The sequence below is a fragment of the Telopea speciosissima genome, unplaced genomic scaffold, assembly GCF_018873765.1.
Source record: "Telopea speciosissima isolate NSW1024214 ecotype Mountain lineage unplaced genomic scaffold, Tspe_v1 Tspe_v1.0050, whole genome shotgun sequence".
Lineage (NCBI taxonomy): Eukaryota > Viridiplantae > Streptophyta > Magnoliopsida > Proteales > Proteaceae > Telopea > Telopea speciosissima.
In genome coordinates this window covers 144033-168565 of record NW_025317386.1, presented here as the reverse complement: position 1 = coordinate 168565, position 24533 = coordinate 144033, and the positions used below count along the sequence as shown (strand labels likewise).

General features: G+C 40.3%; 1 protein-coding gene across 6 annotated transcripts in view; it reads right to left on the bottom strand.

Moving 5' to 3' along the window:
* Positions 1–262: 262 nt before the first annotated feature.
* Positions 263–24533, bottom strand: part of LOC122647445 (conserved oligomeric Golgi complex subunit 3) — a 98343-nt gene continuing 74072 nt past the window's right edge. For 4 of the 6 annotated variants that reach the window (XM_043840839.1, XM_043840838.1, XM_043840842.1 and 1 more), the window contains 12 exons: positions 20681–20769; positions 19950–20169; positions 15901–15987; positions 15609–15725; positions 15403–15435; positions 15063–15149; positions 14878–14940; positions 13911–14027; positions 3697–3789; positions 2860–2985; positions 1719–1819; positions 263–575 (listed from right to left, as the gene is read on the bottom strand). In XM_043840839.1, the coding sequence (XP_043696774.1) occupies positions 446–575; positions 1719–1819; positions 2860–2985; positions 3697–3789; positions 13911–14027; positions 14878–14940; positions 15063–15149; positions 15403–15435; positions 15609–15725; positions 15901–15987; positions 19950–20169; positions 20681–20769 (1263 nt within the window). In that variant the 3' untranslated portion in view covers positions 263–445. The remainder of the gene's footprint in view (positions 576–1718; positions 1820–2859; positions 2986–3696; positions 3790–13910; positions 14028–14877; positions 14941–15062; positions 15150–15402; positions 15436–15608; positions 15726–15900; positions 15988–19949; positions 20170–20680; positions 20770–24533) is intronic. The other 2 variants (XM_043840840.1, XM_043840843.1) reach the window with 2 other exon arrangements.

The window sequence follows — 24533 nt, the reverse complement described above, 5'->3', positions numbered from 1 at the left end:
AGAAGAATGCATTTCCAATTGGAGAATCTGTTCCAAACCATACTAATCATATGTAGTAGGCCTGCACATTTGGAAGGAGAAGAGAACAAATATGTGCCTATATATTTTGAATCAACACCCACTTCATTTGTTCATTAATAGAGTAAGCTCCATCATGTAGGACGACAGACAAATCCACAACTGTATTCGTTATGGAACGAAAAGGCCCTATTTTTATGTGCCTTGAGAGAGTCTGATTCATCACGAAAACACAAAAGGAAAATGTCTCAAAGTCCAAACAGAACTTCCTCAAATTTTCTCAATTTCAAAATTTCTTAGCACGGGATTAACAGATTCAAGTCTATAATGAGAAGAACCTACACAAGGCATTCAAAGCCCAGAAGATATTACAAAAGAAATCAGTCAAAGCTCAGAAAAAACAAAAAAAAATGGAATTCACCAATCTCTACAGGAAGCCATCGAGTCGAGTCTGCAAATCCTGCATGGTTGCCATACCAATACTTTGTATATCTTCAGGGGAGTACTCAGACTTTAGCAGGGATTGTAACTGTAAGTGAGCCTCCACAATGTTTGTCCTACAGAGATTAAATAATTGAATCATTAAATAAGTGATGACATATAGTTGAACATTGCACTGCTTGAAGCACTTGCCTCTCATGTTTCTCCAAGGAATGAAATTGAAAATGTTGGGGATTCTAAATCATCCTTTATTCCTATTGGGATACTCAAGCTAAGAGATCTCCATTTTGGACACATTGATTATAAGCTTTGGGTCTAGGAGCAGTATGGTATGTGAAATGTCATCATAAGACAACATAAGCATCGGCCAAACTGTAAGTAAAGCCCGTGGAATCATGGCTAAAGTTTTGAGATTAGCATTCTACACAGCCTGAGTTTGATATGAGGTTGTTTTGGTATTCATTCTTAGATCTATTTCTGGCACAGAAACTGTTCTGAGCCCAAAGTGGTAGTTTAGTATCATTTCTGGATTGTTTCTAGACACCTATTTATATTCATGAGAATGGGATTCTCATGACAGGCTTCTAGTTTGTTCTGGAATATAAGAGAACCTCACTCTTGTATTATGTGTTTGACACTTCAAAAAGCACACAGAACAATGGTGAGAGAATGGGGGCAAAACCATAAATAAGACTAAAGCTTCTCTCTCCTCATGAACTCACTGCTGCAATTTGAGCTCTCTACTCTAACCTATCCAGGTAGTTTCTCTCTCTCTCTCTCTCTGCTGGTGAGGATAACAACAGTCAGTGACGACCTCTGCTGTCTCTTTCTCTCTCCACCGCTCTGTGAATCTCTCTCTCTCCTTTCCCTTTGTTTGTCTGTTTTTTATTATTTATTTCTTTTGGCTGAATTTGGGAATAGCTGGTTGTAGAAAATCTATCTTCAAGCACTTGACATGCTCAACCTACCATTTCTTCTCAAAAGTTAGCTAAACTTTTCTGAGGTTTTAAGCACTAATGAGTACAATGCTTTAACTCCAGATAACTAGTCCATTTTCTCAGGTTTTAAGCAAAGCTGAGTAAAGCACTTTAGGTCTAGATAACTATCTTTGTAAAGTACTCACGTGGAGATGAATGTAACCAGATGCATAGTTCAGTGGAGTGCTATAAGCCCAGATAACTAGTCATCTTTCTCTATTACACATGGAGATGAAACAGAAACAGGTAACTAAACAGATGAATAATGAGTCGTTAACCTACTTGATAGGTTTGTACAGAATTGTACGTGTTGATGGATTTTGCAGATAAAGCTTCATCTTTCCCATCACCCTGGGCAATTCCTGCTGAATGGAAGCATCAACCTGTTCCACAAGTGCAAAACATTTGATCAGTTTAAATGGATTGATTCTCAGAAATTTCGCAGGCATCAAGTGGAAAAAAAAAGTCATGTTCATCAACTATTTTATTTATTTATTTTTTGTGGGGGTGGGGGAAGACATCTATATGATGAATGCTTAGACAAGATGGCGATTAAAGTTGAGATGGAATCTAAGGATGCCCAACCACTTACCGGAATAGGCGAGAGTTGACCAAGAAGATGTTTAAGGAAAACTAGGAATACAATATTGGTGAGTAATCTTTTGCAATCACAGATGTGGTTGGAGTAATCTATTCCAAGTTGGAGGTTCTAAAACCAAAAGGTGAGTTCATAGAGTATGTATGATAAGGAAGTGTGAAAGATAGCCAAATGCTGATGGTTTAACAGAAGATTTAATGCATTATATGTAGTAGAATGTAGGAACATGATTTAAATAGCAAACACCAAAAGTTCAGATGAGGTTCTCTAATGATGATGATGATGTATGTGTGAGATCCTAAAAAGCAGTATTAAATAAATGAGTTCATCAGTATTATATAAAATATTTTCTTAACGACTATTTCCAAAATATTTAATAACTAGTCATGCACGGCAAGGACACTAAAATATCATTTTACTAATGTCTAGACTGCAGGTCTAGGGAAGACATTTTAGTGGGATATCCACTTGGTGAAAAAGGCAAAATTTATGGGCATTTTTATCACAGAACAGGGTTCAAAAGCCATCTTACCCAGCCAATAACCCACAACCAACCTGCTTGCTTATCAATAACGATAATGAAAATGCCAAAAACAATGCTGATGAAGGCGATGATGCAAGGAAATGCATAATCTAGATGGGAACCTACCCATTACAGTAAGTTCTGCAGGGGATCCACAAGCACTTGCCCCATCAAGGCCTTGTTATTTTGGCAAATTTTCCAACATTGTTTTAAAGCTTAAAAAGAAAATTAAATTTTCAATTTTCAATGATGCTATACTCAGAAGTTGTACCAAAAAACAAGTACCCAATTTTGGAGCCTACCTTCTGGACAAGCTCAGCCACCTTGTCTGGAGTAGCAAAAGCTTGATTCTTTAGGGGTTTTGCAAGAACAGAGTCTGATTTCTGATCTTGTCCACCAGAGGATAGTGCAACTTTCACAGCTGTCACCTATAAATAAATTCTTTGAAGAATTAACACTAGTACACCATCTTTAAAATTCTGAAGCAGTGAATAGACAGACTAGAAAGAAGCTAGTATGACCTGCAATATATTGTATTCTATAGATGTTAGACACATTCAAATATTCACGGGTTCAAGTCTGAAAACAGCATCTCTGCGAAAGCAGGGATAAGGCTGCATACATTATGACCCTCCCCAGACCCCACAGTGGCAGGAGCCTCGTGCACTGGGTACATCCTTATTTTTTAGATCGTTTTTATACCCCACAGACTTTTCATCATGCCCAATATTTTTCTGCCATGTGGACTCATGATTAGGCAGTCTGACCACTGGATGGGGATGCTGTGGATACACACCAACGGTAAAATTGGTGACCTATCTCAACTGTATGGGCCACCATGCTTGGGTTCACCGCTTGAATTTTCAACCATTCCTGTTGAGTTCAGCTACATAAGTGTTTTCAAACATTGGTGAAACATTTTTCGGACCTCCATAATGACAAATGGAGACCTCAAATTGGGTTTATAATTAAACCACGGTTAGATGATAGCATGGGCAACACATCCAATCCAACAAATGTGGAATAATCAAAATGCCACATGGGAGTTATTGAGGGCATGAAGGAGGGGGTTCCAGGTGCAGGCGAGGTAGAACACTGCTCCTGCTCCTATGAAATAATAATGAAAAAGAATGAATTACCTTGGTTACAAATGAAAGCATAGGATCCACAACAAGCTTAGTGACTGACATGATGAACTCTTCGCAAGTGGCTTTTAAGCTCTTCTCCAGATCCTGCAAATCCAAGAATATCACAACCAACAATTTTTTTGTGGTATTTCCAAAAGAAGCAAAAAACAGCATGTTGATACAAGACAATCAGCCTAAAATGTCATCACTAGAACTGGAAGGAGCAAATCTCATTAATTTTGGCCAGTTAGAATGAGTCAAAAAGAACAACAGAATTTATGAATAGGGTAACTGGAAATGAACCAAGACATAAAATTTCATGTTCCTTAAACTATCATCCACAAGGTGGTAAATCCAGAGGAAGCATGGTTCAAAATTTGGGTCAATACTTCGGTTTCGGTGAAAAGTAGGAGAAATGAGAGGAACACATGATTTTGATGAAATGTTTTACCGAAACAGTGTGTCCTTTTGGCCATTTCGGCGAAATGTTATAATTAGAGTTTAAAATAACTCATTTCGATACATTTTGCCCAAATTTTGCCTGTTTCACCTCCTTCCGCTCATGAAACCACCGAAGTGGTTGAAATTGCTTGGGAAACCCATTTTTTGCCCCAAAAAAAACTTACTTTTGCTGCTGAATCAGACCGTGGACTTCAATTGTGGAACATCTTCAACATTTGGGTGTATTTGAAGTATCATTTGCCCAATTCTTTCCCAAATTACAAGTTGTGTTTGTGTGTGAAATTGAGGATTTTCTTGAAACAATTTTTGCTTTAAAAAAAAAGGGGTCAAAATGGCTTGGTTAGGGCTCAATTTTTTATCTGTTAGAAACCAGGATTTACCTTTTTCCCAATTTTATTTTATTTTTATATATTTTATGATTTAAAAAAATAAATCTTGAAATAAAAGTTTCAAAAAAATAGGTTTAAAATAGCTTGGTTGTGGCTCAATTTTATATATGTTAGGTATCGTAGGCCAATACACAATTTCATGTAAGTGGCTTTAATTTTCTGCCCGGAAATTCATCTTTAGTTCTTTTTTTTTAATAAAAAAATTAAATAAAAATAGGGATAAATATTCTGTTTTGGGTTGAAAAATCATGAAAAGGTATGAAAATATTGTTGTTATGTTTATCACCTGAAGGTGATTATTAATGTGTTGTCCCATATTTCATTATTGTTTATCTATTTTGGACACCGTGTGCAGCTCATTGTATAGATTTGATGTTCGAGGACATAGGAGAATTGCCAAAAGTCCAATGGATGGTTGTTGATGTAAGAAAGATCACCAACTTTATTTATAACCACAGTTGGGTTTTGGCATTGATGAGGAGGCACACAAAAGGGGATTTAGTGAGGCCTGCAACCACAAGATTTGCAACATATTATATTGCAATTGATAGCCTCCGTTCCCGAAAGGATGGTCTGCTTGAGATGTTCACCTCTTCTTACTGGTAGACTAGCAATTATGCAAGGTTTGAAATTGGGAGATATATTCAAGACCTTGTCACCTCCTCAAAGTTTTGGGAAATGATGCACCGACTTGATGGTATTATGATGCCATTCTTTTGTCTTCTTAGAAAGGTTGACGGGGATAAGGAGCAGACCATAGGTAAGATGATGGAGGCCATGGAAATAGTTAAGAAGAAGATACATGATGATAACCCAACATCAAACAAGAGGTATTTGAAAATTATACACGAGCGATGAGAAAAGATGTTGATTCAAGAAGTTCATCGGACAAGTAATCTTATAACTCATCCTCATGTAAATGACTTTGGTTTCATTTTAAACACTTATTATTTATGTATTAGTATTCTAACCATCAATTACAAATCATGTGCAACATATTATTTGAATCCGGATATTCAATACAACAATAATATAGGGTGTAGACCGGATCTATTGGAATCCCTAAAGAGAATTGTCAACAGATTGGAGCCAGATGTGGCCAAGGCCACACTTGCCATAAATGAGGTTAGTAATACATTAATGTATAAAAGATTGAGACAGAATATATCAAAGAACAATTTGAGTGGTTAACTAATATTTTAATACCTCTCTAGGCTAAGTATTTTCGGGAGGCCACTCGTGGTTTTGTTGATAGAATGATTATCCATGCTAGGGACACCCAACGCCCTGATAAGTTAGGTTTACTAATTTATTATGTTATTTAAAATTTGTTTCAAACTTTTAATATTTCGTGTCGAAAGCTCATAATGATTGCTATTGATATGCTGCCACACATGCGATCGAAAAGGCGTGATTAGTTTAGTTCAATCAATGGATTGAAAGCGTGAATCAAGTCTACAGGGCCAAGTCGTTCATCAATTGAAACAGAGACGTTGGGCGCATTTTGACGAGCATGAAGAAAAAAAAAGACCGTTTATATGAATTAGTCGTCGAATAGCGTTTTGAATCGACATAGAATAGATAGATAATTTGCATTCCCATAATTCATTAATAGGCGGCAAAGGCTACTTGTTTATTATTGTGCAGCTGATTGGTAGCTCAACTATGGGGGTACTAGTGCTCTACACTTAACGACAATTGCAATTCGGGCGTTATCCCTAACGGCATCCTCTAGTGGTTGCGAACGTAACTGGAGTATATTCGGGTAGATACACACCAAACCCCGCAATCGTCTTAGTTATTCAAAATTGGAGAAGTTAGTCTATGTACATTACAATATGAAGTTGAAGATGAAATATTCAGAGTTGGAGAGAGAAGGGGATGAAGTAGATGTCAACCCAATCGACATCAACCACCTACTTGATGAAGAAGAACCAGTTAGAGAATGGATAGAGGACACCGATAAGGTATTGGTGATGGATTTGTTAAGTGAGGATCGCCAAACAACCATATCTGATCCAATCATAGAGAATATCATTCGACAATTTGATGATGATGAAACACAGATACCATCACAAGCAGAAGATCCTAATGTTGAAGAGGATCTCAATAACCCTGATGAAGGTTTAATTAGGAGGATGAGGTCAGGTCATCCGTATGGAGGAACTCAACATGATATTGATGCTGATGAAGGCGGCGATAGTGATGGTGATGATGGTGGTGGTAGTGGCGTTGTTGATGCTGTTGTTGATGATGATGATGATGGTGGTGGTGGAGGTGGTGGTGGCCGTGGGGCTTCACAATATCGTGTTGGGATGCAGTACACATGTGAGGGAGGATACACACATGCACTCAAGATAGTAATCATGGTGGTCACCAACAGACTTACAGTCGGAAGGGTAAGCGTTCCCACAATCCACATGATAGTGATATACTTATGAGTGGCATGGAGTCACTTACAATTACTTCAGATCATGCTGGTGCTTCATCAGGCCAAGGGCATTATGCGTCAGGTTCTTCTTCGGGCTATGGACATGGGGCTTCTTTAGGGTATGAAAGTCATGGATACAGTGAGCACAACCACAACTTAGTGCTGTACTGATATTAGCCACTCTAGAGCAGTACACATGATTCTACTATGAGTGGGAAACACACTACCATCAGTATTTCGACTAGGGTCAGTATTGTGCTTATGTTCGGTTAGTACACAACATCATCCTAGTCACTCCTATTCTTGAAGACCCTTCCAGACAGGAGTTTGATCCACCCCGACATCCTTCATGGCTAGAGTGACTCTACATGTAAGAAATCTCATCTTTTATAACAATTTCAATTTAACGCACTTGTCTGGTTATACATTATTCTCCATTTTAGTGTTTATGCATGATATATGTTATATATTGATTGTTTATATTGTTTTTTTTTTGGGTGAATAAAAAATTCATTACCAAAGAGGAAAAAAGAAATATAACAACCCTCAAATTAGGAGGGAGAGAAGAAGGGGAAAAAAAAACAAACAAACCAAAAGAGCCATTAGACTCGAACAAGGGAGTCAGAACCTCGAAGAGAGATAGAAGAAAGACCCCAGGATACAACAATAAGCTTGGTCCTTGGGGTATCAATACAAGTAGAGGGAAAAGCCAAACTAAGTTTAGCCTTAATTTCAAAAGAAACGGAATCCCAAATCTGTTGATGAGAACGAGATTTGGTAGTCCATTTCTGGATATTGCATTCCATCCAAATATGATTGATGATTGCACAAAAAGCCAATTTTTCGACCGTGTCGCAAAGGGAGTGGCCACCAAAAGTCATGTCAACCCAAATCCATTCTTTGTCAAAAGGAAGAATCCTATCATTTCTTGGCCAGCATTTCGCAAGGATGCCTTTCCATATAGAGGAGGAGAAAGGGCAAGCAAAGAAAAGATGGTTGGAATCCTCAATTGCATTCCAACAGAGTCCACAACTGGGGGAGACCGCAATCTGCCGATGCCGAAGAAAGGATTGTGTTGGGAGGCAATTAGAGAAAACTTTTCAAGTCGTAAAGCAATGATGGGGGGATATGGTGCTTGAACCAAACAAGGTTCCTCCAAGGGGCTAGCGGACGACGAGTACGAATGTGATCCCAAGCAGCTTTAGAGCTAAAGTAGCTTGAAGAACTAGGCAGCCAAGTAACACAGTCTCCTCTATTAGGGGGTCTCCTCGTAATAGAAGGCAAAATATTCCAAATATTGTTAAGCACAGGGCTAGAGGAGGACGCGGGAGCCCAACTAATCGGATCAAGAATATCAGCCACCAGAGAACTTTGAGAAAGCCCAGGCTGCCCAGCACCATAGATAGTTCTAGAGCTCACATGATGAAGAAGAATTCCCATTGGGTGCCAATGATCAAGCCATAGAGAAGTGATGTTCCCATCGTCAATGCAAGTGTGAATAACTCCAAAAACATCTGTGTGGGTAGAAAGAATCTTGCGCCAAACCCAAAAAACATCAGTAGAGGCAGAGACTGTCCAAATTGAATCGGAGCGAAGAAGCCCAGAGTAAATCCAATCAACCCAAATACTCTTTTTTCTAGAAGCAATCTTCCATATTCGATTGATAATGCCAGCTGAGTTCACCTCCTTTATTCTTCTAATACCCAATCCTCCTTCCAACGGAAGACAAACTGAAGCCCAACTAATGGGGTGTAGAAACCTTGTAGAGTCGGAGTCTTTCCATAGGAAGGAAGACATAAGGGATTCCAAAGACTTGATGGTGGAGTGAAGAAGCCCATAAATTCCAGACCAGTAAATATAGGAATATTGCAGAACTGATTTGATGAGAACCAAGCGCCCCGCAAAGGAGAGAAGCTTGCCTTTCAACAGTTGAAGCCTTTTCCTGATGAGATCCATCATTGGAGTGCAATGATGAGATCCATCATTGGAGTGCAATGATGAGAAGAAAGCCTAGTTGGGATCAAAGGTAATCCCAAGTGTTTAACCGGAAGCTGACCAATAGGGAACCCACATTTTTTCATCAAAGCATCTTTCTCCAATTCAGTGACCCCAGCTAAAAATAGAAGGGACTTGTTGGGTTGATCTGAAGACCCGAAAGGTCTTGGAAATGCTGAAGGCAGTACATAATAGACTTAAAGGAACTAATGGAAGCCTTGGAGAAAATCATAAGGTTGTCTGCAAAAGCCAAATGGGAGAGCTTGAGGACTTTGCACTTGGGAATGGGAGAAATGAGCTGCTGGTCAGTGCAGATTTGGATCTCCCAAGATAAAACTTCCAGAGCCAAGGTAAAGATATAAGCAGAGAGGGGACAACCTTTTCGAATACCCACCGAAGAAGCAAAATAACCTGTTGGGCTACCATTTACAAGAACTGAGAACCAGGGAGAAGATATGCAGCAGTGGATCCAATGAATGAAGGCTGGAGGGAATCCCATCTTTACCAACACCTTGTCAATAAAATCCCAATGTAAAGAATCAAAAACTTTGTGGATGTCAATCTTCATAAGAGCTGTAGGGGAGTGGTTCTTCCTCTCAAAACCTTAACAATCTCGTTACAAAGCAAAATGTTATAAGAGATGTTTCTACCTGGAATGAAAGCTGATTGATTTTCACTGACAAGAAGATCCACAACATTCTTGGGCCTGAGAGCAAGGATTTGGCAATAAACTTGTATAACAGGTTGCAAAGGGCAATAGGCCTGAAGTCCGACATCACTCAAGCTCCCTCTTCTTGGGAATAAGACAAAGAAAAGTGTGATTCACTCCTTTGATCTGACTTGGATTTAGGAAGAAACTTTGATAGCTATGATGAGGTCTTTCTTGATTATACCCCAAGAACCTAGAAAGAAACCCATGCTGAATCCATCCGGCCCAGGAGTCCCTTTCAACTTGAGAGAGTGGATAGCTGTAACAATCTCAGCCTCATTTGGAATGGACTGAAGAGACTCAAGAAGCTCACTTGGGATGAATTTGTTAAGCAAATTGTTTGGAAATGGACCATGATCAACCAAATGGCCACTGAAGAGATCCTTGAAATAGTCCACAGCCGTATCCTTAATGTCTTTAACTCTAGCAACCGGAGAACCATCAGGAGCCACAAGATGTAAGATGGAGTTGGTATTGGTTCTAGCTTTCCAGGAACGATGGAAATAAGCTGAGTTAGAGTCCCCTAACTCCAACCACTTGATCCTGGACTTCTGCCTTAGGAAACTTTCCTCTTGGGATAGCAACATAGATAGTTCAAGGGAAGCAGCTTTTTCTTCTTCAGCCAGAGGAACATTAAGACTCAGTTTGGAGCTGCAACTGGATAGAAGATAATATATCCTTACAATCCAAAACAAGCTGGGAAATATTTCCAAAAGTATTTGAGTTCCAATCTTTGAGAGCAACTTTCACATTTCGAAGCTTCCTAGCAAAAGCAATAGGGGAGTGGAGAAGGCTTGAACAGGCTTGTCCCAAGCTTCCTTTACAGTGGTTAAAAAGGAAGGATGCAAAGACCACATATCAAAATATTTAAAGGGTTTAGGGCCAAAGGAGGTGTAAGGCTAGATAGATAAGGACCTAGGACAGTGATCAGAAATCCTAGGGGTATCAAAGGAAGCATTGGAAGAAGGGAAGGATGAAAGCCAAGCTTCATTAATAACTCCTCGATCAAGCTTGCAAGCAATACAAGAGATACCAGCCCTTTTGTTGTTCCAAGTGAAAGAAGGCCCAGTCCATCGGAGATCATCTACCTCAATATCCTCTATACAGTCATTAAAAGCAGCCACAGAGTCAATATCCAAATGGTCACCACCCTGTTTTTCATGGCCAAATCTGGTCACATTGAAATCTCCTCCTGATCCCCAAGGGAGAGAACCAATTTGGTAAGCAATAGTGCGGAGATCTTCCCATAAAGAGAGACGCTGAACCGGGCTAATGGAAGCATAAATAACAGTGAAGTAGAAGGTAGATTGGTTAAGACAGTCCGACAAGCTCAGATGAAGGAATTGATCTGAAGAGGAGAGCAGGGAAATCTTAATTTTTGAAGGGTCCCATAAGACACATATACGGCCATTGGTGTGATGATTATGGTTGGAGAAGAAGGACCAACCCGGGGCAATATAATTCAAAATTTTTGCAGCATTAGAGACTTTGATATGAGTTTCTCATTGGCAACAAAAATTGGAGAGGTGAAGCCGGATCTGAGATCGAACAGCCGCTTGCAAATAACACCGTGACTCATTTGGACAGAGAGGGGGGGGAGCAACTTAGGCCCTTGGAACCTGGAAATGACAATTCGAGGCACAGAAGCACTTCTAAGACGTATATTGTAAGCACAATCAAGAGATGGCATGGCAAGCGGAACAGAGTATGGCAAAGGAGAAAGGGGAGCAGGAGATTCCAAAGGAGGAGGGTCGGGCAGGGGAGAGGGGGAAGAATGATGGTTTGAGTCAAGTGGCACCCCGACCTGATGACCCACAGGAGAGGGTAAAAGAGATGGAGATAAAATGGAAGAGGTGGGACTTTGATGAAAGCGACAAAGGGTTAGAAGTCACATGGGTTGAGGGTCCCACCAAAGGAGAAGCATTAAAAAGGGTAGGGTCAGATGAAACATGGGAAAGGGGGGGGGGGGGAGTAGAACCTCTCGCAGAAGAAGCTTCAGATTCCAGAGGCGGAGGAGAGATTGAAAAGCGAAGCGACATCTCTCGAGGAATGTCAGGGGCAGCTGTAGCAGACGGCGATGCCAATCGCGAACGACTTCGAGGAGCAACAGTGTCAAGGATCATCTCAGGATAAGGTTCATTCTCTGTTTCAACATCCGAGGATAAAGCTGCAAATTTGTTTTGTCCGCTAGGTAAAGGTGGAGATCCCAAGATGCTTCGACAATGGCCCTGCAGAGCAACGGAAACATGTGAAGGTTTCCGGTTGGCCTTCCGGTGACGGTTCCTGGTTCTGGGAAGAGAAGCATCTTCAGCGATGGTTGATGTCAAGTTCGAGTGGTTTTCACCAATATTTTGCTCGACAGTGGCAGGGACATGCTCAGTTGGATCAATTGGAGTGCAGAGAGCAGAATCGTGCCCAAACATCTTGCACACCAGGCAGTGGGGAGGCTTCCAGTCATAGAGCACTTCCTGATCAAAGGAAAAATCCTCCCCTTCATTCACGGTGATGAAAGAGGGCAAAGGTTCATCAGCAGCTACTTCAACACAAATTCGAGCATACGCCAAGCGTAGTTTCCTCATCGTTCGCACTTCAGAGAAAACTTTGCCCAGGACAAAGCCCACTGCTAAGGCCTTCAGTGCACCAGTAGTGGAGAGGAAGTCCTGGAAAGGAGACCCAAAGCGGAATAGTACTGAGGTCAACTCGTCGGAGCTGAATGTGACGGATGCCATTGACGTAGAAATAAGGGTTTCTTCCCAACTTGCCAGGGACCCCCTTCAAGCACATGAACCTTATCGAGATCATTGGAGAACTTGAAAATAAAGAAGCCATTATCAAGTAAGAAGGTTTCAAAGGTACCCTGGGCTCTCCATTGCTTAGAAAGGGAGAGTTTGACAATATGGAAGGGTGGCTTGGAACCAAGAAAATGGCCGACCAAACAAGATTCCCAAAATTTTGCTTCGTCTTCAAGAAATCCAGAAGGACAGAGAGCCACCTCAGAGGATCCAACAACAGCAGGAGTAACAAAATGCAGAGGGAGACCTTCGGCTGTTGAAGAAGGAGGCTGTGTCAAACGGAAAAGAGAGCTCCATTTGGGAGGAGCAGAGGTGTTGGGAGATGAAGGTTCAGAAACTGGAGTAGAGACAATGGGAGGTGAAATCTCAGAAGTTAGAGAAGAGGAGATGGGAGGCGAAGGTTCAGAAACAGGAGGGGAAGGATCAGTAGCAGGGGATAGGCCCCCAGAGGGGGCAGATATCACACACCAACTCAGATCACCTGAGAAGCCTTCTTTGATCGAGCCCTAGATAGCTCCATTTGGGAGGAGAAGCAGAGGTGTTGGGAGATGAAGGTTCAGAAACTGGAGTAGAGATGATGGGAGGTGAAATCTCAGAAGTTAGAGAAGAGCAGATGGGAGGTGAAGGTTCAGAAACAGGAGGAGGGGAAGGATCAGTAGCAGGGGATGGGCCCCCAGAGGGAGCAGACATTACACCAACTCAGATCGCCTGAGAAGCCTTCTTTGATCAAGCCCTAGATAGTTGTTAGCCTCATCCTAGAAGATGTCTCCCCTTCTCTAGGGAGTGGCTTTGGGTTGACATGACCTTCTCTAGGAGATCTCCTTGTGATATTGCAGGGAAGCTTATTTTTGGTGCTACTATCTATCACCACTGGATGGAGCGAAATCTTCGGAGATGGACCTCCAACTCTCAGTCTCTTGACATGATTTGGAAATATTTATATTGTTTTTTGTCCAAAAGTGTATTTCCATTTGTATTTTGACAATTTTCAAGTGTTTCTGCACTGTTCGATACGTATCTCGATACGATACGTCTCTTAAAATTGCCCAGACCGATATGATACCTGATACCGATACTTTAAACCTTGATTAGATCTCTTTCTGAAAGAACTGCACGTGTGAAACAAAAAGGAATGTGTTAAAAATTTAAGTTATGACATTTCTGACATGTGAATAGAACAAGACATCCAAATTCCAAACTAGACAAATTTTAAATTTCTGAAAATGGATTATCAACTTAATTAGAACAATATTATGGTTCCCCAACAGATTCCTTAAGATTGTGGAGTATGAAACAGACTAATCAACATTATCACCAAAATCTTCACTATTTAGCTTAGCAAGAACAAAAAGATTCATAAACTGAAAACCTTCAGAGGCAAATTTCAGGTCATGATTAATGATAGTAATGACAAATGTGATATTATTGATTTAAACGAAACAATTTACCTTCTTTGCATCTATTTGACTTTCCAAAACTCGGGGAGATAAAGTCCTTGCCAGTGAGGTTGATCTTGACCACTCAAAAAGTGAGGCCTGCCCTCTGAGAATCCGTCTCAGATGATCCTGGGAATGAAATTGAGGAGAGAGTTGAGAATGAATTATTTCTCAAACTGTGAAAAAAAAACTTGTGATTAATAGCGATAGTCTCATTTAATAATGGCATGGCTATTTAACATTTCACTGCTCATTAACAAGTTTGCTTTTACACCTGTTCAGAGTTAAATAATTTTGGACACTTGTGGCTTTACCGTGGTTAATTTCTCTAAATCAACCTGATTGCTGCACTGGTGTAACCTCGAGCAGACAGTAAATGGACGGCACTCTCTGTCCTATTTTTTGTTTTTACACCAACAATTCAACCTGTGGCAAACTCGAGAACCCAAAGAGAAAAGGTATCCTTAACGATGAATAGACTGCAATTACCCATCATTGATCCATTTTGATCTCGGTAAGAAGAATGAAAGTTATCTCCACGTAAATGTCTTTTTGTAAACCTTGGAAAGGGTGGATGTGTGGGCAAAGGGAGGAAGGAAGGAACTGAAAAGAAGTAAGTTGTGAGCAACAGTTGTTTTGAACTCCTCTGCTTCTATGGTTATAAAATGTTAAAAGAGGAATATCATATGTTCTAGAAGAACTAAGTGATATGTACACGTTTTGTTTTGCACAGGCACTTGGATATTGCCTACTTCTTGAGAACAAAGATTATAAAACCAAGATCCTTTGTACACCTTCTAAGCCCCCTGTATCAGTTTTATCCAACCACAGCCTGTAGCTACTCTCATAGATGTAAGCTACAGCATTTTGATTGTTTGAAAGTAAATAGATCATGACAGTTTTATTTTTTAAAGATTGACCAAGAAAAGAGCAACATAAGAAAGGGATCTAAAAAAAAGTGTGAGGCTGTTACACTAACCAGCAAATGAGAGAAATCAAGTTCCTTGTGCGTGACTGAAAATTCAATGTCGAAAGGTGCAATCTAGATGACAACAATGCAGAGTTGTTAGTCATATTATTTCAATTATCAAAAAAAGGAGTGAGGCCAGAAACAAAAAAGGTGAAATACAGTATAAAAAATAGAAGAAAGGAGATCAAGTGAACCTGCTCCCTCAAGATAAGGAGATATTTGATAAGGAAAAGTTGCCCATCCATAGGTGAGGACTTCTTGGCAATTAGTTTGCTTGATTTCTGTAATGAAAAAGGGAAAGCACACAATTACAGATCAGGATATGTTAAGATGACCAGCTAATAGCATATCATAGATAGCTTTATCTGTCAGCAGCCAAGACCGAACTCCTAGAGAAAGGTCTATTACCTCAAGGCCATTCATCAATCCAGCGTATCAATTGAAGCAGACAGTATCAAAATATTGCATTTATTTACCAATTATGTAGTCGAAACTTTGAAGCAGTTACCTAACTAATATAGTTAGCTTACTAACCTGGATGGATAATGAGCAAACTTCAATTGCTTCCTGATAGAGAAAGTAGGCAAACCAAAAAATAATAATAATAATAATAAGTTCCTTGGCAGGGAGGGAAAGAGAAAGGGGGGGGGGGGACACAAGGCACAGACAGACTGACATGTTGTGTACATGTGCATGTACACATACACACACATGCCATGATCTGTGTAACAGTCACGTACCTGTGCTAAACCAGTAAATACAGCCTGTTCTAAGCAACGATACAACTTTGAAAGACAAGATACAGTTCTCTCCAATGGTGGGTACCATGTTTTGAAAACATCTGGATTTTCATCAGCCTGTATTTCATTAAACAATTAGCTGAATGAAATAATCCTGAATAATAAAACAAGTTCTCAAGTTTTTTATATAAGCACAAAAATGATTGTAAATGAGTTGAAACAAATATAGGCAGCACAAGTAGTTTCCAATATCAGCATTTAAAGGGAAAAAAAGGTAATATAGGAAATGTACCGAAGTAGCTCCTGATTTTGTCCCAGCAGATTGCTCCAGCTTTGCCGGGTAATCCAAATCGTCATCAAAAGGAATGTAATTTGCTATCTACAAAACAAACAGTAGAAACTAGAAAACTCAACTCTGAAGCAGCATTGTCGCAAATAACAATAGTTTCTCTCAAATTAAGAAGTAAAAACATATATGCTACCCAAATGCCATTTACATAAAGGGGGGCGGGGAAGGAGAAACCTTTGTAGGTAGTAGAAAAGCAGATTAACTAATAAGAAACTAAGTACACCATACACTATTTCTCACGCTTTCCCATTGATCAGGATTACTCTGAGTAGGGTGGTGCAGGAAGGTTTAAGAAAACCTTCAGGTCCTGCACGTAATGGATCCAATATTCCAATTTGATTGTGCACCCCTCCACCACCTTGGGTCACCTTGTCACCTTGACAACTATGTTTTTGTCCTCATCAATCCAAGTCCAAATTGGTGCAAGAAGTCTCAGTTTGGATAGGTTTCAGCAAACTCCAACTCAGCCATGAAGTTCTGCTACCAACAACTTGAGATCCGAATTCCCTCTTTAGTTCTCAGCTTGTTCAGTATAAATCTAGTTTGTTACTATATTTAGACAGACAAGTAAGTTTCAAAGTCTATAATGCAGGTTCGAAGAGTTGGCAGCAACTAACAGCAGAGCATGAAGTATCAACTCCTTGTAGTTGCAGAATTTGTATTTCCTTATTTGGTAAGTTATAAAAGTCCAAAATAGTTGTTTCGAGTTAGCTAGAGTTCAAGTTGGGCTTTCAACTTTTTGAGGACTACGTAAGGGACATCTGATGCTCTGCTCAGTCCTTCTCACTTCTGTAATTCAGTTTTCAGCAGTAACATTATTAAATTACTCAGCCTTTGGCTACTTGTGATCTCTGTTTTGAGTTTTCAGCTAGGAAAACTCTGCTTGTTTGTTGCTTCTCTGTTATTCTTTAACTTCTGTGCCAGCCATGGGCTCAAGGTCCAAGTTCTCAGGTTTCCACCTGGTTTCGACCAGCCAGAAACCGAGATATAGTCGAAACCTGGTCAAAACCAGTGATTTTTTCCCAGCCAACTCGAGTTGGTGGTTTCGAGGCCCAAAAATGCTTTTGTTTTTATCTGATTTTTTGTATACAACCTATTTTTGACATTCTAAACACAATGCATGAACTATTTTTCACCAAAAATAAAAAAAAAAACACTCAAAATGGTACTTGTAGTTTTTTACCCAAGTTTACTAGTATACGCACAGTGTACTGAGAATCATAGTTGTTGTCAGGCCAGGCACTTATTTATGCCAAGTGTATTTCATTTACTTAAGATATTATTCATAAATAATCAAATACCCACTATTTGAATCCAATAAAATTAGTTAAAAAATAAAATTCCAAAAGGATTAAAAGTCAACCCCACAGTTTAAGAACAAAAACTGGATTTTTGGTGGTAGGTGAAAATTTCAACTTTTTAATGCTGGGGTTTTTCTCAAATCTATAAATTCTATAAATCTTAATATGGTAAAACATTGATAAAAACCAAAAGTGTGGTAAAATATTTATTTATTTTGATGTCTTAAAAATTATTTTCATTCAAAGCCATTTTGACAGCATTCTTGCACACCAAATTAACTTTGACCGGAACATAACTCCTTCGATATAAATCAGATTTAAGCAATCTTGGATTTGTTAAAAAGCTTTGACATCAAAACAAATGAATATTTTACCGCACTTTTGGTTTTTAGTAATGTTTTACCATATTAAGATTTATGGAATTTATAGATTTGAGAAAAACCCCAACATTAGAAAGTTGAAAATTACACCTACCGCCGAAAATCCAGCTGTTGTTCTTGAACTGGAGGGTTGACTTTTTATCCTTTTGGAATTTGATTTTTTAACTAATTTTATTGGATTCAAATAGGGGGTTATTTGCTTATTTATGAATAATATCTTAAGTAAATGAAATACAAAAACAGTTACATAAATGATATTAGGCATAAGTAAGTGCCTGGCCTGATTTCTGGCATAAATAAGTGCTTGTCCTAGTTTCCAGATAGGTTTCCTCAAGTTTCGAGGGGTATTCAGGTCGAAACTAGTGAAATATGGCCGAAACATGGTTGAAGCTAGTCGAAACTGGTCGAAACCAACCGAAACCATTAACTTTTAACACTCCTTGCTTAACTCGTCTCGGTTTCTTGCGAAACCGAGATATCTCGGTGGTTTCGGTCGGTTTCAACCGAGTTCTTTTTCCATGCATGGGCTACTGTAGTTGAGAATCCTCTTTTTAAGACTGGGGAAAAATATAGACCCGTGAGGGCTTCCACTAGCTCCAGCTCCAGCTCCCCCATAGCATCCTGATTTGCATCAAGGCCTTTTTTTTTTTTTTTGGAGAGAGAGAGAGAGGTGATTAATATTTTAATTAACATTGTAAATTGACTTCTCATTCCTTTTGCCATCCTAGGTTTCGTGATGGCACAACTACTAGACCTTTTTTTCTCTGGTCAAAGCTACTAGGCTTGGTTTAATGAGAGCACCTGAAAACTCTATGATGGTTTTGGGGAATTGTGACTCGTGTCTATGAGACACAGGCCACTCTTTATTTATAATAATAAGATATGAAGTACAAAGACACTAAAGCCCCTAGGGAAATAATTGCTCCCGTCCAAACGAATGGAGCAAACAGGGACGGTAGGAAAGCCGTCATGAGAAACACGAACTTGTTCTTCAAGTCCAGATGTAGCAGAAGAAAGATCTGACATCGTTACAAAAAATCCACGGGATAACCAAACTACAGATTCTTCAAAGAAAAGAGACTAGATCATCAACAGATCTTCAAAAAATCCACATGATAAAACACAGACTTGTTAAATCCTGACAAAAGACTGATTGAACAAAAAAAAAGGAGGGAAAAAGCCCTCAGCGGTGAAGAAAATCACCACCGAGGGTGGTGGATGAAAGGAGGTGGTGCTTCTTACCTCTTGGTGACGCTAGAAGGAAGACCGAGAGAGAGGGAGGGTGAAGATGTGGTGGCAGTGCTAAGGGAAAAACGAGAAAGAGAAAGAGAGAGGAGAGAGGCGGCGCCGGTGTTTGGGATTCCCTAGGTCGATTCTTCCTAGAGCTCTGAGACCATGATGCTTTTGGGGAATTGTAAGTTGTGTCTATGAGACACAGCCCACTCTTTATTTATAATAATAAGATATAAAGTACAAAGACACTAAAGCCCCTAGGGTAACACAAGAGAAACCCCATGGACAATTATATCCTTTTCAGAATCTATGCTTAAAATTTGGTTAAGAAGTGTTCACATGTCCACCCTCCTTTTCTAGTTTAGGCCTGGCAATGCGGAAGGTATTGGCAGAGTTAGACTTCTTTCCTCGTTAGCACATGTTAGTAAACTCAAACCGTTTGGATCCTTGTTTTAATTAATTTCCTACAAGTTACGAATTCACATAACTCACGTCCATTTCGCCAAAGAACACCCAATTAACTAGTACATAATTGTCATTTTTTAAATTAATTCTAAAAGTTTTGTACTTGTATGCTGGTGAACCATGAGAATCATTTTCTTATGTAGTTTTGCTTATCTTGCTGATGTACGTTTTCTTGTATTATTCAATGTGCATTGGTAGTTCTCTTTTCTTCGGATAAAATTGTTATTCATTTGTTTGTAAAGAAAATGCTATTTGGAGGAACATCTAAAGGTACATATTTTATTAATTTATTATTCCAAAAGGTGATCCATAGTTTTTCAAATTCGTCCTCTTCTATCCCTGTTATATATAAGTGATAAACACTTATGGTGGATTGAAGAAAGTAGAATCCATTTTTAATACCACTCACAAAGGCCAAGATTTGGCCCAGCTTACATTAAAAGAAAGACAAATAAAAGCAATAAGTTGCATTGGGAATACTCCCCCAAATGGCTCAAAAGAGTAAGGATGAAATAATGTCTCCAAACTGAAATTATCCATGCATGTCATAGAAAAGACAGAGAGAGAGAGAGAACAAAAATTGAAAATTGGTACGTATCACTTCATAATATACCTCATCACGGATATGTGTTCGAGCCCGGAAAGTCAATCTCTCATGAACATCAGCTAGGATTCTACGAAATGTAGGACGTAACCCTGCTAGTGACTCACTCCGTCGACTAAGTTGTTCTTCCAGGACTTCAACTTTAAGGATATCAACAAGCTCACAAAGAAAATCAAGATTTGCTTCATGGATTAATCTTGGGCGGAGTGTATCGTACAAATACGTGCACCTGCATAATTATCAGTGAAAATTAACAGCCTAACTTCTTTTGATGGATTTAACAGTGGAGAAACAATTATCAAAAGAGGGGAGAGAGAGAGAGGAATTTTAAGAAATTAACATTTTTTATGATGTAAGATATTAATGGTCATCTACCACATACCAATTACATGTACTCTAATGGTCATCTAGTACCTACTTCTAGAGGGTAAAACAACTCAAGAACTGGTATGTTGTCTAAGAACAAGATAATTCAGCATTGCTACAACAAGTACAATTTGTACGTCTGAAAGGAAGTAGTAGTGGCATTGCTCATTCTGGAGAGAGTGCCAAGTAAAAACTCTGTTCTTCTTTTGTACAATTTTAGTTTCACCACATCATTTCTTCAACTTTCTACCCAAGTGGTTTGAATACCAATATTAGTATCTAACAATTTACTCAAGGCTCATCTTAGTTCAGCATAGTAACAGGTTTACTTCCAGAAAACAAGTGAAATTATAAGGACAAACAAGAAATCATACAGCGGATCTATCAAAGGAGCCAAACTTGACACATCCTCAGAAGATGATGGGAAAAAATGATCAAAAAGCTGGTGCTCAAGTTGGCAGACCTGCAATTCATAACAGTGTGTCAGCATATTCTTTTTACTGAATCAGAACTTCATTAAACAATATATCAAAGAGAGAGAGAGAGAGAGAGCGTGCATATCCTTCTCGACCAAAAATGGATTTAATGAGCATTACATAAATACACTTAACATCACATATTATATAGATAGTTAGATACACACCCATGCACTACTTTAACATTTCCGAAGATTTATTTCCAGGTAATAATGTAGACTGGAATTTAAGTTTTATTTTTTTCTCAGAATCTGTGTGTTGGACGTGTAGTAGGCGAGCCTTGGTGCAACGGTTAAATTGTGCTATTGCAAACTATTGGTTGCAGGTTTGAAACTTGGAAACAGCCTCTCCTGCGAAGCGGGGGGTAAGGCTGCGTACATTTGCCCCTCCCAGACTCTACAGTAATGGGAGCTTTGTGCACTGGGATGCTCTTGTTTTGTGTTGGATGTGTAAAACCAGCGTAGGATAGGAAACAGGCATTCCTCAATATTAAATATATAAACGGAGAGGGTTTCCCAAGCTGCCAGTGTGGGAAGGAATCTACATGCTACCACCACTTAGTGGTCTGAGGAAGGTATCAATCCATGTGGATCCCACATTTGCAAAATAGATAAAATGGAATAATTCCCTGGTAGCCCATTTCTTCAGAATCCGACCACCATTCACAGTGGTAAAAAATTCTCTGTTCAAGCAATGCAGACCTAAGGGGCTTTTGGAAGCATACCTTTTGGACAATGATTTTTCCACTTTAAGACTCAAGCGGAGAAGATAAGACGCGTGCTCTGGAGGGCGGCCCTTGGCAAGTTGGCAAGAAACCCATCTTCCTCAAAACTTGGGATCGTCATTTGCAACTTCAAAAAGTCGACCTAAACTCGATTTCGCTGTGGGTTGCGCTTCCTGGTCTACCCCTTCACTTTTAGTGCGTTGAGGACCTCAGTATCGTTGGTTCGGTTTTGGTAAAGCCACTATACTCTGATGCCCAAACTCAAAAACAAGATCGCCTAGCATATGCAAGAATCTGTGTGGAGATCCCAGCTGACAAGGCTCCTCCCTCCTCCATCTCCATCGCTGATGAAACTGGCTACACATTCAACCAAGTGGTCCAGTACGAGTGGCTGCCCCCTTCAGTTCTTGAAATGTTGGGTCTTCGGTCACGACACCAATCATTACCAACCCTTAATTAACTCTCAAGCTACTTCTCCTCCCCCACCACATCACACCTCCACTATTTCCCCTATCGTCACCACTCCCAACCTCTCTGACCTCAGCACCACTTGATCTTTCCTTCACTCCATCTACCCCCCACCACAGTTGACCTCAACCCATCCAACTGTGGTTGTAGCAAGAATCGCCGCCGTTGGCGTACTCAAATAAGGGAGATTCCGATCTCTGGCTCGCCTTGAGGACACAGCATCTCCTCCATATCGATGGTCTGAAGCACTGCAGCGACCATTGGTCCTACCAGCTGCAAGCAAGTTACTCTACTCCCCAAGTCAACCCACTTGCGATATCCTCTGTCACTAGCCAAGGAACCCTGCCATTCGCAAGTTCTTCATGCCTCCCTCCGTCTTCGACCTCGACCTGTCGACTTCAAAAGATTATGCCTGCTCCCGATGCTGCTGGGAATGGCCGAAATCCTGCATCTTCACCTCATCCAGATGCTGCTTTAGCCCCTCCCAATCCCCTCAATCTTTGTGTCACCTCTTCTCGCTCAAATGCTCAATCCTCAGTAAACTTCTCCACCGCCCTTTTCCTCTCTTTATCCACCTCTTCCACTTCATCCCCTTGTGGGCCCACCATACCACCATCCACTTTGACCTACTTTTCTAATATTCCCCTTCTCCCTTCTATGGCCGACCCCTGACTCATCTTACCCCCTGGCCTCGACCCATACCAACTAGGAATCGGGTTTTATCATTAACCCGATTCCCCCTTCTCCATCACCCACTCCTCGAACTCCCCTTTGGCCCCCTGTTGCTGCAAGCCCCTCCACACCTCACTGCCACCATCCCCCTCTCCCCTCTTCCTCCACTACCCTCCGTTCCTATCATCGCTGCCACAAAAGTAACCCATCCCTCTCCTACCACCTGTCTTCCAGTCCTCTCCGGACATTGTTGCACCTTCACCCTGCTTCCCAATGCATCAAGCCTTGTTCTGGAATATTCGAGGTCTCACTTCCCCGGTTAAGCATGCGGAAGTTCACTCTCGTACTTTGTCCCTTCAGGCATCATTCTATTGTCTTTTACTGAAACTAGAGTTCAAGAAACAAATTCCTCTCGAATTGCCTCCCTCATTGCTCCTTCGTGGTCTTTTCTTAACAACTATGACCACCATCCCAATGGTCGTATTTGGCTGCTCTGAAACCCGTCCAAAATCCAGATTCATTTAGTCTCTTCTTCCTCCCAATTCTAGCACCTCAAAATCAATGACCCCCATGGTAACAATACTTTTTTCTTCACTGCCATATATGCTGCCAACTGCCCCAATGAGAGGACTGTTTTATGGAGAAACTTATGCTCTATTGCTCCTCAAGTCGGACCCTTCCCTTGGTGGTGATTTCAATATGGTGCGGTTTGGCCATGAAAAACAAGGTGGCGATCTTATTGATGTTTCTTCAGTTGAAGCTTTCAACTATTGTATTGATAGTATCAGTGTGAATGATCTAAGATGGTCTGGCATGGACTTCTCTTGGCATAATAGAAAAAGTGGAGGACCCAGTAAACTTGATCGCATCCTTGTCAATGAAGCATGGTTATCCTCCTTCCCTTTTTCCCATGCCACCTTTGATCCCCCCCCCCCCCCCGGAATTTCAGACCATTCCCCCATCTCTCTCCTCATCCAACCTGGCATCTCCTTTGGCTCAAAACCCTTTAAATATTTTGACATGTGGTCTACCCATCTGGATTTCCTTACAATTGTTCAAGTGGCTTGGAATAAACATGTCCATGCTTTCTCCGCCCCCCTTATTGCCTTTGCTAGAAAGCTCCACAACGTCAAGAGTGCTCTCAAAGCTTAGACTGACAACTATTTTGGTAACATTTTCACTTCCCATGCTGATTATAGATCTAAGGTCACTGATATTTAGATCAGACTTCAAGTGGACACTCTCAACATCCAGTTGGCTGAAGAAGAAAAGAAAACGGCTTTAGATCTCTAATCTTTGGTGGCTCCAGAAGAGAGTCAATGACTTCAACTTGGTGATACCAACTCGGCATACTTCCGCAAGACAATGAAAGCTAGAACCAATTTCAACTCCATCCCATTGCTAATTGCTCCTGATGGATCTTATCTTTCCTAAGTTGAGGGCATTAGTAGGGAATCAGTCCGTCACATCAATGAGCTATTCTGCCCTGGCTCCCCTACCCCATCAACTCCCATCCCCGATGGGCTTATCAACAAGGTCATTCCCAGCCTCCTCCGCCAATCCCTGCAAGATATCCCTAACGAAGATAAGATCCTCAAGGCTGTCCTCTTCCTCAAAGCTAACAGAGCTCATAGTCTTGACAGGTTCAGTATTGGTTTCTTCTCCTCCTGTTAGACATTGTCAAAATAGATCTTATCAAGGCAATTCAAAGCTTCTTCGATAACTCTAGACATATCAAAGGTATAAACCAAACTTTTCTTTGTCATATTCCTAAGAAAGAAGGTGCCTCTTCCATGTCAGATTTCAGACCTATTTCTCTTTTCAACTCCTTATACAAGTGTATTGCCAAAGTTCTTACCAACATGATAAAGCTGGTTGTGGATTCCC